Consider the following 12,737-nt stretch of genomic DNA (forward strand, 5'->3'; position numbering starts at 1 on the left):
ACCAGCACCGTGATGATGCCAACGGTGACCACAATGATCACCAGCAGGTTGCTGTTCTTCTGAGGAGTGACGCTGCCATGAGGGGGGTGCATCTGGCCAATGGGTGGTTCTGGGAAAAGACAGGCAAATGGAGATCAGGTTTAGGGAGACATGGCAGCCGAGTGTTTATCCATCTCTGTTAAGGATGTGAAGAGTTCCTGTTGTTCTGGGTAGGGCTTACACTGAGAACAAAGCAATGAAAATGGAGAAGAAAGATCTAAATGATCTACCCAAGATAAATGAAAGCTATGCCCACACAAAATCTTATACAATAGCTTTTAGAGTGACATTATGCAAAACAGCCAAAAGTGGGAACCCAAATGCCCATCAACTGATGAATGGGTAAACAGGTGTGGTCTATCCACAGAATGGAACACTATCCAGCCATAAAAAAGGAAGGAAGTACTGATACATGGTACAACAGGCATGTACCTTGAAAACGTCATGCTCAGTGAGAGAAGCCAGACACAAAAGGCCACATGTTGTATAATTCCACTTATATGAAATATCTAGAGAGGCCAATCTATAGAGAGGAAAGCAGATTAGAGTTTGGCAGCAGGTAGGGGGAGAAGTGAATAGGGAAATACTAGGAATGGGTATAGGTTTCCCTTTGGGGCAATGAAAATGTTCTAGAATTACATGGTGATGAGTCATAGAGTTCTGATATGAACGTTGTCTTGTGTCGCAACAGTACCACATGGTAGACAATATTTAGGCAAAAAATAATAGACTAATAAGACGGTTTTGATAATTTGCTTATGTAAATAAGAATAGCGAATTGACCTTCTAAATTATTTCTTTAAACCCAAGTCAGTGATCAGTCAATCTAATGAACAAAATAGATCCAGAGACATGAAAGCATGGAACAGACCGTGGAATCTCAGAGGAAAGGCGGGTGGGACGGGTGGGTGGGAAGAGACCAACCAGTGAACTTGTATGCATACATGCATAGCCCATGGGCACGAACAATAGGGGAGTGAAGACCTGGGGTGGGGCGTGGGGGCGGGCTATAAGGGGTCAATGGGAGAAAAGAGGGGACATAATGTAATACGTTCAATAAAGATTTATAAAAAAGAAAGACCATGTTCTATGTCATGTTTATCATTTAAAGCTACACATTCAGAAAAAATAAATATTAGACTACAACTTTATTTATAAGAAATTAATTTATAAATTAATTTAGTTGCAGAAAGCAATGACTTTGGATATTTTCTCAGACCTAAGTTTGAAACTATTTCTTTAATAACTTATCTTAGCCTTCTATACCCCTTGAGCAAAATGTTTAGGTCTTTTGCACGTCAATGTTTTTTTCCCCTGTAAAATGAGAATAATACTTATTGGATACAGTTACTGTCATAATTAAAGAAAACATATACAACGTACCAAGCACCCTTTCAGTGCCTGACACAGAGTAAATGCTTATAATATCACTAGAGGCCTGGTGGACGAAATTCATGCACTCCGAAGGGGGGGTCCCCCAGCCTGTGCCCTCTCACAGTGTGGGAGCCCCGTGATTGATCGCCCCAAAGAGATAGGCCCTGCTCATCCATCCAGGGCTCATCAATGGATTGCCCCAAAGAGGTAGGCCAGAGAGCGGGCCTCGCCTCCACACAGCACATGCAGTGTCAAGCCCCTGTCCACCCACATGCACATGCAACCCCACCCACCCGCACGTGTCCGTTGCATATGCAGCCTCCTGGGGATCGCTCCTTGCGACATGAGGGTGTCATGGCATAAGGGCGTGATGATCACATAGGCTTTTATTAATAGGATTGTACTACTGAAATCTATATACAGACCGGTAGCTATGATGCGAAATGATCACCAGGGGACAGACACTCAATGCAGGAGCTGCTGAGCTGTGGTGACTTGGCAGTGGCAGTTTCCAGGTGACACACCCCAGAATTTGGCTCCCTCCTCTGGGGTGCATCACCCGAGAACCACACTCTCGCAATCTGGGACCACTCAGGGGATGTCTGAGGGACCCCACCTGCCAGAGACCCCCCGCTCACTTCACAGACACCCTTTGAACCCTGGCGCTGCCCCAGCTGTGGCCTGCCAGGGAGGGACGGAAGGAGGTTGGGTCCAGGGCATGTCCAGATGACTTGCCCAGTCCTGCCCCAACAGCCACCTTCTAATTAATTACCTTTCAATGTACACAGATCTGTGCACCAGGGCACTAGTATTAAATAAAATGTTGCCTAATTAATAACATCCTATACCATTTGTGGACTTCCAAATTTCAAAATTTTTATAAATAATCCTCAATGTAAAAGATAAATGAACTAAAAAATGAATATAACCACGAACCCAATACTTGCCTCAAAATCAAAACACTATTGACAAGTTATCTAAGAATCATTGCTTTTTTGAAAAGACACTCACCTATCGTTAAATAAATTATTGTTGATTCATTATTATTGGAAAAATAATTAGCGCTTGTGTTATAAATTGAATATCAGGGAGACAGGGGACTCTCCAAAAGTTTTTAATAGCACTATCTTGTTAAAAGATTCTGATTATAAATGAAAGACATAGGATTTCCTTGAAATAATTTTACATTTACTACAAAGAAATGGGGCTAGTAATGACAGGTCGGAACTTTCTGTATCATAGTTTTACTTACAACTTAAAAAGTCACTTTACAGTAGTGTCTCAATATGCCCTTTCTGCGCTTAATAAACTGACTGTCATGAATCCACCTTTTATGTGAGAGTTTAGAATGGAGACGGTTGGGGATTTCATGGATTTTTGTTAGCATGGCTTAAATGTAAAGAGTTCATCATTTCTCATAAAGTTGGTTTGAGTTGTACACAGCAGTATGCCTTATGCACATTTTTAAAAACCTTGTAAACTGGAATCTTTCAAATTTCTATTCTCTTTCTCTCTATTCAGGAAGACAACATGCTTCAAGTAAAAAAATAGGACTGCTGAGCATCAGAGAGATTATACTGAGATCATTTTCCTCAGAGAGTTAGGGTTCATGAGAACTTTCATATAAATGTTTCATTTCAGTCCTTAATGGCTTCTTCATAAAAGTTCCATCAGTTTAAAAGTTGGCATTTGAGGTCTTGTATTAATTTCCCAATCTCAATTCAAAAGCTGAGTAATCAGATTATCAGACATCAAACCATCAGTTAAGAAAGTCAAGTTTGATGGTGTCTCTGGATATAGCTGATCCTCATTATTTGGGGGAGGTGTAGTTTATGAAGTTGCCACAAACACTGAATTAGAGAATACTAAGTATTGCTTGTAAAGGAAATACAGGATTAGAATCCTGTATTCCCCCTGGTTACAACATTTTTATCAACCAATTAATATAAAACCTTGTTTTATGTGTGTTTCTGTTTAAAAACACCTTATTTAATAATAATGTTGATTCATTAAATTGAACTCACAGCCAACAGCACCATAACTCATGCCTAATTGAAGTTTAATCAACACATATTTCCCCCAAAAGGCACATCACAGCGTTTTGAGCAGTAACAGCATAGACAGCATTCAGCACCACATTTAGGGGTCACTTTATACAGTAAAACCACCAACCAAAAATACAAAAATTAACAAAATTGGCACAAAATACATACATCACGGAAAGGACCGTAGTCTGAGCGCTGGAACAAGGCCGCGTGTCTCCTTGTCCCATATCAGCTGAGTTTGTGAGCACTGGGCTTCGCATGTATTCAACATGTTCACGAATGACCATAAAACCATTGCAAGTATTGAACGGGGGGTTAACCATGCATTTTAGCAAGAAGGTGAATTCACAAATACAGAATCTGTGAGTAATGACGATTCACCATATATTTAAACACATCAAAAGGAAGGTTTTTGAGGATCACAAATCTAGATTCGTGCAGTTCAGAGTTCTGGGAGACAGCCTGACCCAGAAGGGGCAAGGTGACATTTACCACCTCCCAGGCTCAGAGGGGAAGCTGCCTGGTGTGATTCAAAGGCTTGCAAATATCCTCCCGGACACTGTGATTACTTCTTCGCGAGATAATGGATGCAACACACTGACCTCAGGCCCCGCACAGAGAGTTGGCACTCAACAGACACCATGATGTGGCTCAGTTATTTCATTCTGTGTAAGTTTTCCAAATTAAAGAAAAAGATATTCCTCAGAGTGAAGGTAAGGGAGGTGGGGGTAAGGACTTATATGCAAGCATATAGGCCTAACCAATGGACACAGACAACAGGGGGGTGAAGGCATGAGTGGTGGGGATAGGGCGTATCGTGGGGATAAGGACACATATGTAATAACTTAATGAATAAAAAAATTAAAAAAAATAAAAATAAAAAAAGGAAAAGATAGGATACTATGCATCTATTTCTGATGTTAGCATAAGATGTGGGTATCCAGGGTCCGAGTAAGCCAGATCTGACTGTTTCACTGAAAACAGTGAGAAAGGAATCCATTTTCTTTTAAATCACATGGACATTCCATTTAGCTTTTACTTTCATGATGTTTGACCACCATCAGTGATTTCACACTTTTTCTATTAAATTTAATAAAAGCAAACACATATATTTTGTAATCTGATGGGTGTAAAGTTTTGGTAATAATTAGGAAAATTCATTCGTTTTTATAATACTTTGTAAGCTTTTAAAAATATTTTATGTTTATTATTTTTCCCTCAAAAACTCTGCCAGAAGCTCACTGGTAGACCAGTACTCTGAGTGCTTGATTCTCTTATGGAAAACAAAGCCAAGTATTGAATCTGAGAGTCCTGGCTCCTATTTTTGAGGATCTGGTCCCATTGCCACAATGGCTGGGCCCTAATAGCTACACACTGTCAAGAGGCAGGTAAACAAGCGAACATTAGGTTCACCTGCCCAGTTCTGAGGAGAGATGATCCAATGAGAGTTTCTAGTTCAGGACTGAACTTCTCTCCTACAGCTTCAGGCTTCCCTGGTAACAGTTTTATTATTAGAACATTTTGAACTCAATATATGTCTTAAACATTTTATTGGTCTTTGAATTTGAATTGAAATTCACATGGTATTGATTTTTCCCCCCGAGCATTTTCCCCTGAAATGAGTTGCCATAGAGTCATCAGCTGGAAGAGATGGCACAGATAATCTAGCTCAATGTTTTCTACAATAAACTATTAATTAGCATTATGGGGGGAAAGTTCCTTCGTCAATTAAGTTAGAAAACGTATTTTTTCCTCAAATCTCAGAATTTTGAACATGCTTATCTGAACTGTGCATTGCAAGGAGAGACTGGGCAGGAATGTTAGAGAATGTATCTGATTATTCCATAAGCATGAATGGAAGATCCAGTTAGGTGCTGTGGATATGATGTTGTGATCAAAACATGAAGGGACCTTAGAGGGCATTATGCTAAGAGACATAAGTCAGGCAGAGAAAGACAAATGCTGTATGAATCACTCATATGTAGAATCTTAAAAAGCTGAACTCATTGAAGTAGAGACTAGAATGATAGTTACCAGGGGCTAGGGGCTTGGGGAAAATGAGGAGATGGTCAAAAAGTACAAACTTCTAGTTATAAGATGAATACATTCTGCAGACATAATGTACAGCATGGTGATTATGTGGATATATGGCATTATATACTTAAAGTTGCAAAAATAAAGAAAAAAGTTGCTAAGAGACTTTAATGTTCTTATTAAATAAAATGGTAATTATGTGATGTGAGGGAGGTGTTAGCTAAGTTATAGTGGTCAATATTTTGCAATATCTAAGTATAACAAATCAACACATTGTATACCTTCAATTTACACTATGTTGTATATGTCAATCATAACTCAATAAGCCTTGGGGTCATAAAAGTATTCAAGCATGCAAAAATAAACTATTTGAGATAAAAAGCATCCAATTTTCATATAACTATAGGCCTGCCTAACTAGTTGGACCAGAGAAAGAAAAAAAGATGTTACATGTTAAGTGAGCTGTCTTTCCGTTTCCCAAAACACGTGCCCTGTCTGGGTCACTGTGACATGAATAGCAAGTCAGGTTACTTTTCCCCTGGGATAAAAGTGGAGCTGTTAGAAAGGAGCTCTGAAAACTGTTTCTGCGCTATCCTTCTGGTAGAGTGGAGAGGGAACAGCAGCCAGGTTATGGAACTATTAGTAAGTATTTGTAGGTTCACACCCATTGTTTCACAATAATTGGGGTGCCACTGTCTTTCTGTATATTGTGTGGTCTGAGAACAATTTTCAAATGGGAATATTATGATGATTCTCCACCTACTTCCCACCCCCGCAAACAAAACAAAACAAAACAAAAAACACACAAAAAAACCAGAGGCGTGATTTTTTTGACCCCACAGCGTTTACTACTTACTGGAAAAGACATAGTGAACAAATCACGAAGCAACTAAACATAAAATTACAACTGTAATTGGTGTTTAAAGCAAAAGTGAAGTTTACATAGAAAGATGTAATATGAGGACAAAATGGTCATTGGAGGAGGAGGGAGGAGATAAAAGGCCTCACTACAGAAGTATCATTTAGGCTGAACACAGGGCATTGCTAGGAGTTAGTTCCTATTCCTCTACAAGGGTATTGAGAGCAGGTCTGGAACATTGGAAGCAGAAGGGACATGACACAAAAGGAGAGTAGAACGAGAAACAGGACCCAGTTCATAGAGCTTTGTAGACCACGGTCAATTACCCTAAGTGGAATCACAGAGCATTTAAAGGTTTTCAGGAAGGAACAGACCTGATTTGCATGAAGAAGACATCTCTCCCTGCTGCGTGGGGCTGGTGGTGAAAGCAGAGAGGCCAGCAGAGAGAATATTGAATTCCTCCAGGTGAGAGAAGATGCTAGCTTGGACTGAGATGGTGGCCATTACAATCAGACAAAGTGGACAGTTACCCAATATAATTTGAAAGTAAATGAACCAAGTAGATTGCATGTGGGGGAGTTAAGGAAGGAATTGTCAGCTTCAGGGTTAAGTAATAGTCCTTATGCCTGTGATGAGGGAGAGGAAGTTAGGGCAGGCTCAGTGAGGGTAGACAAATGTTCAGTCTTGAATATGTCAGGGTGGAGATCTTTAGTCATTACAAAGAGGCAGCTAGAGTTTGGCAGTTGGCACACAGATGGAATGGGAATGGAATAGATGTTGTTATATTGACCTCAACCTTTAAAAATGACTCCACTTTTATCCCAGGGGAAAAGTAACCTGATTTGCTATTCACGCCCATAGATGGAATCCTGGGAGTGGATGCGATAACCAGAATAAAGAGTATAGCTTGAGCAGAGAAACTCTCAGAAGACTCAGATCTAGTGCTGAAGCAGAAGGGGAGGACCTGGACAAAGAGAAATGAAAGGCCAATCTTTAGTTAACGAAGCACTTCTTTTTTTCTCAGAGCTTCTCATGGGACCCGTGTACACTGGAACAACTTTTGGGGAATAGTCATCTAGATCAGTGATTTTCAACTGGGAAGATTGTGCCCCTCCCTTTCCCCCTAAGCCAGTGGTTCTCAACCTTCCTAATACAGTGTCCCTTTAATACAGTTCCTCATGTTGTGGTGACCCCCAACCATAAAATTATTTTCGTTGCTACTTCATAACTGTCATTTTGCTACTGTTATGAATCGTCATGTAAATATCTGATATGCAGGATGTATTTTCATTGTTACAAATTGAACATAATTAAAGCATAGTGATTAATCACAAAAACAATATGTAATTATATATGTGTTTTCTGATGGTCTTAGGTGACCCCTGTGAAAGGGTTGTTCGACCCCCAAAGGGGTTGCGACCCACAGGTTGAGAACCTCTGCCCTAAGGGGAAATTTGGCAATGTCCAGAGGCATTTTTGATTGTTACCTGGAAGGAGGAAATATGACTGGCATCTAACGGATACAGGCTAGGGATGCTGCTCAACATCCTACATTGCAAATGTACGGGACAGGTCTCAACAAAAGATTATCCCGGGCCCAGTGGCAATAGTTTGGAGGTTGAGAAATCCTGACTAGCTTAATAGGTCCTATTTCAGATGAAAAACTGAAATCCAAAGAGTTTAAGTGACATGACTGACAGTCCTAATCCCTGGCAAAGTTAGATCTAGAACCTGGTTTTGGGATTTGTCTGGGATCCTTATGATCATTTGGGATAGATATTGGTGGGCAGGTCCTTTTGTAGACTAAAACCTGAGACCCAGGACCACTTCGTTGATCTTTCCACAGGAAAAAGAACTGTAACATTTTATCTCTGGACCTTGCCTTTGGCATTCAGAAGCCTGTTGAATGTTTTATAAACAGCTTACCAACCTATGTTGATCATTTCATGCAAACATGGAAAGAGCTTTTGTGTGTATTTTATTTAGATTAGTTTAAGTGGTATTGAGTTCTGAAAAGAATAAAAATTTTCTAAAACTACAGGACAAATCATGGTATTTTCTCCTAAACACAGAGTACAAGGCGTGTTTTGCAGAATATCTAATATGCTTCTGAATATTCAAAAATTAATAACATTGATTTTTAAATAACATTTCACCAAAGTATCAACATAGTTTTCAACATAATTTTAATTTAGTTTTTAAAGGTTGAGGTCAATATAACAACATTTTTTTGTCGGGTTCATAGATTTCTTTACTAAAGTTACTAATTTTTAAATTACTGGAGGAGCAACCAACAAAAATAAACTGGTGATTTATCATCCTCACTAAGAAAAACATGATGTAATTGAAGTAATTTTCACTATTCTTGTCATTCATAAAAACATAAACTACAAAGTCACATTTTACAGAAGTTGAAGATGTTTCTGATTTAAAAATGGGGACTATAATTCAAAACCGAATGCCTCATAAAAATAAAATACTACCATATCACCACATATTGGCTTTGAGTCTACTTGTCATCATAAAATAATTTGGAGACCTCTTCAGTATCCTCAATTTAATTAAGCGCTTCCAACTACAACAGTAAACATGAATTATATCTTTGTTTTTCTTTTTTTGAATTCCATTTTAAAAGGGTGACATGCTGTAGGAGAAAGTAAATGATTAGCTAGGTCTAAATTTGTTTGCACCTGGCTTGAGTATCCTGACAATAAGCCATTATTCTCTTACAAGGCATTGAACGATGAATCCAGCAAGGTAGGGAGAGAGAAAACCTCCATAATCCCATCACTCTAAGAGGAGATGTATGAAATTTGCATTATATATAAGGTTCAAAAACTCAAATTTTAAAGTGTTCTCATTGATACAGCCTACCTTTCAAAGATGGGGTGGGGTTAGAGTTTTATCAGTCAGGGTATCATTTGTCCATCTAATTGGAAAATATATCCCCTTCTTCAGACTTAATCAAAAGCTCTGTTTTTTAGATGTCTTTTCTGATTTGCTTGCAATAGCCCAAACTAAAATCAAATTACAAATTTGCCATCATTTATCTGCTGGCTAAACAGAAAAGTAGATGAAGTTTGCCTGCCCCCATCCCTGTCTCTCTGAGGTTATCAATTCACCTTAGACAAGCAGCCTGTCATAATTTGTTATTCCAGTAGGGATTCTAGAAATATTTCAGGTGCTGTGTTCATCCCATCTATTTAAGAATATCTAAAACTCCATGAGTGATGCAGAACATTAAGAAGGAATAATGCCAATAATCTAAACTGGTTTCAAGTAACTAATACCATTCGTCTATTTTATCTCCATGATTTTCTCTGGTGAGATAATGTGATCACATTAAATTAATCATAATTACATTTATAATTATATTTCCACTAAGAATATTAAATAAAATGTAAAAAACACAACGAAAGACATTTCTCTCAATTACTGTCATTCCCTTCATGTGAGGTCTGACTCCCACGAAAAGTTCTTTTTGACTAACTTCAACAGCAAATTTTTCCTAGGTTTCTTTTCAACCAGAGAATTTGTTTTATTTGGAAGGGCAAGTTCAAGTAGACAATACCAAGGTTTTAAACTTGATCCCAAATTAGATTTGCCACATTTAATAATTAAAAATAAAGATACAGTTATCTGAATTATTTCTAGCTCCCTATGTATGTGTACTTTGAAAAAATATTACCATGGCTATCCCTTGCAATATTTTTCTTTATCTCATATTTATAGGCAATTAGAGAGGATTCAAGTTTTACTGAGCTTCCTGTATGTTTAGATACTAAGTTTGGCAATTCTATGCAAAATTCAAGTTCTTTAGGACACAGTTTAAGAGACTACAGAGCTCTGTATCTGTGGCTAACATCTGATCCACCTTTCACACAAGTAACACTGCTCAGTAGTGGATGGAAACTGCTAGAAGATAATGGCTTTTTCCCAATTATCTATAACAATTATTTCTTTAATTTCCTGGCACTCTGTCTCTTCAAAAAAAAATTATTCTATAGGCATGCCTTTATCTGGGAATGAATTCCAACTTGAAACCTCCATAGACACAACAGCTCAGAATCTGTTCTGCAGGATGATTCTAAAGGGGAAAAGTTAATTCCTGTCAAATACTCCATCTCAGGGTAACAAATATTACAATTAGGTTTCCACACAATTTCAGCGACAACCTTTTTTTCCTTTCCTCACATGTCGGGATTTTTTGCACTCTCTTTCATCTTTCCTGGGTGCACTTCTCAGCTGTGTCCACCTGGGTAATCCTCCCTCTTTATCTATTGCTCCTGCAGGGGTCTTTTTCCAATATGTCCCATGTCTCACAGCAAGTACCCTGCATGCAGTGAGGCTTTATAGCATTTCTTACTGACTACTGAAATGCATGAAGGGTGTTCGGCTGAACTTTGAGATTTCGGGATAAAAGTTGAAGGAAGAGAATGACACTTGCAAAGTTTGGGGGAGGGAATTATATCTAAACTAATCCATGTAGCATGTTCACAGTCTGTTTTCAGTCCCAACACATCCCTCCTCTCATATTTCTTCTGTGAAATCTCCAAAGTGTGTCTCTGTCTATTGGAACCTGGGAACTATCAGAGCCAGGGACTAGCTATAACAGGGCCCTAAAACTCTAACACTTACAAAAGACAGGAATGCTGCTAAAGTGAGGGAAGAATATCTGTGTAAGACACAATAGAAGTGGTGAGGGCGATTGCAACCTGGATAGAATATCCTAGACATAATCTTAGAAAAGCTTGAATGGAATATATTTAGAAAATTTAAATATGAAAGATTGTACTTTTCTGGTTAAGTAATGCATTAGTGACAGACAGGCTATGCCTGGCAACTAGAAGAGTCAACAAAATGTGTACCTGAGTCCATCACTCGCCAGGGGAGAGGGGACACTGAGCCTCTCATGGGAGCATCTGGTCTACTCCCTACATATCCTCTTTGGGGAAAGGGATGCATTAGATTGTCATGGTCTATGATAGGAAATAATCACAAAATTAACCCCTTTATTCTAATGTCATGGTCAGCAAAAATCTTTTAGATTGCAATTTTGGCTTCTTACATGCATTTTTTAACAGAAGAACATCCAAATGGATATTTAGCTACTCATTAATCATATTTCTCATGAAAACCTGCTAAAATTGTTAAGTAAATCATTGTGTTATTTTCATAAAACATAGTACTATAGAGCAGCAAAGATAAATGAAGGAAAGCTATTTGCAAATACATGAATAAATCTTAAAAGCAAATTAAATCATCTCACTCATATGTGGAATCTAATGAAAAAAATGAACTGTTCAACAAAATAGATCCAGAGACACAGAAGCATGGAACAGATTGTGGAATCTCAGAGGGAAGGGGGGAGTGGGTGGGTGGGAGGGAGAGAGTAACTAAAGAACTTGTATGCATATATGCATAACCCATGGACACCAATAGTAGGGGAGTGAAAGCTTGGTTCAGGGGGATAGTGGTGGGCTAGAAGGGATCAATGGGGGAAAGAGGGGCCATGTGAAATATTTTCAACAATAAAGGCCTAAGAAAAACAAAACAAACTTAAATATAAGTGCAAGCTGTAGCAGGATAGGTATAGTATGATGTCATTTCCTAAAGTTTTAAACGTATAATATTACCACAATATTTAGTGGAACATATACACATATGAGAAATACCATATTTGGGAGAGTGGCTACAACATAGTGAGAAATGGAAGGAATGTGAGAGAAGCATGTGATAAGGTGAGACATATAAGAGATTTCGATTGCCTTGTTGACTATTTTATAACTTGACTTAGGTGATGGGTACATGTGTTGATATCTGTATTTTGAATATATGAAATATGTTTTCAGTAAACCAAGCCAATCAACAATAGCAACAATTTTTTAAGAACCTATAGAAGGAAGTTATCATATATACATCAATCCCTGGGAGTTTGGCTAGTATTTATCCAACTTCCCATAGTTTCTGCTTCAGCAAAACTCAGGACAAGATCCAGGAAACAACTCCAACAGGAGTTCTTCCAGGCAGTTCTAAGATGGCCTCCATCTGGTGATTCTCAAAACCAGGAGTATGTGAATGCTCATTAGGGTGAGCAGAACTAAATGTCTAATCTTGACCATGGGATGGGAAATTGGCTCTAAGGTGCTAGAAGATTTTGAAGAGTAAATGTACTTTAGGCAAACGTACTGGTAATGTTAATTTATGAAACTGATGCGTTTCAATTCAATCTATTGTAGGTATCACCTCTCTCTAATAAAATAATTGGAAACATTTTAAATACACATAACACTTTAAAATCTAGACATTTAAAAGTCCTATGTCATTTATAAAATTCTCCATGCTTGGGCTTTTCTGACTCTGTTTTGTGTATTTGTCAGCTCTCT

General features: G+C 38.4%; 1 protein-coding gene across 1 annotated transcript in view; it reads right to left on the reverse strand.

The window, feature by feature from the left end:
- Positions 1 to 12,737, reverse strand: part of DCC (DCC netrin 1 receptor) — a 349,712-nt gene that overhangs the window by 46,881 nt on the left and 290,094 nt on the right. Inside the window, exon 18 of the mRNA XM_015565696.1 lies at positions 3 to 109. Coding sequence (XP_015421182.1) covers positions 3 to 109 — 107 coding nt within the window. The remainder of the gene's footprint in view (positions 1 to 2; positions 110 to 12,737) is intronic.

Source organism: Myotis davidii, unplaced genomic scaffold, assembly GCF_000327345.1.
Source record: "Myotis davidii unplaced genomic scaffold, ASM32734v1 scaffold520, whole genome shotgun sequence".
Classification (NCBI taxonomy): Eukaryota; Metazoa; Chordata; class Mammalia; order Chiroptera; family Vespertilionidae; genus Myotis; species Myotis davidii.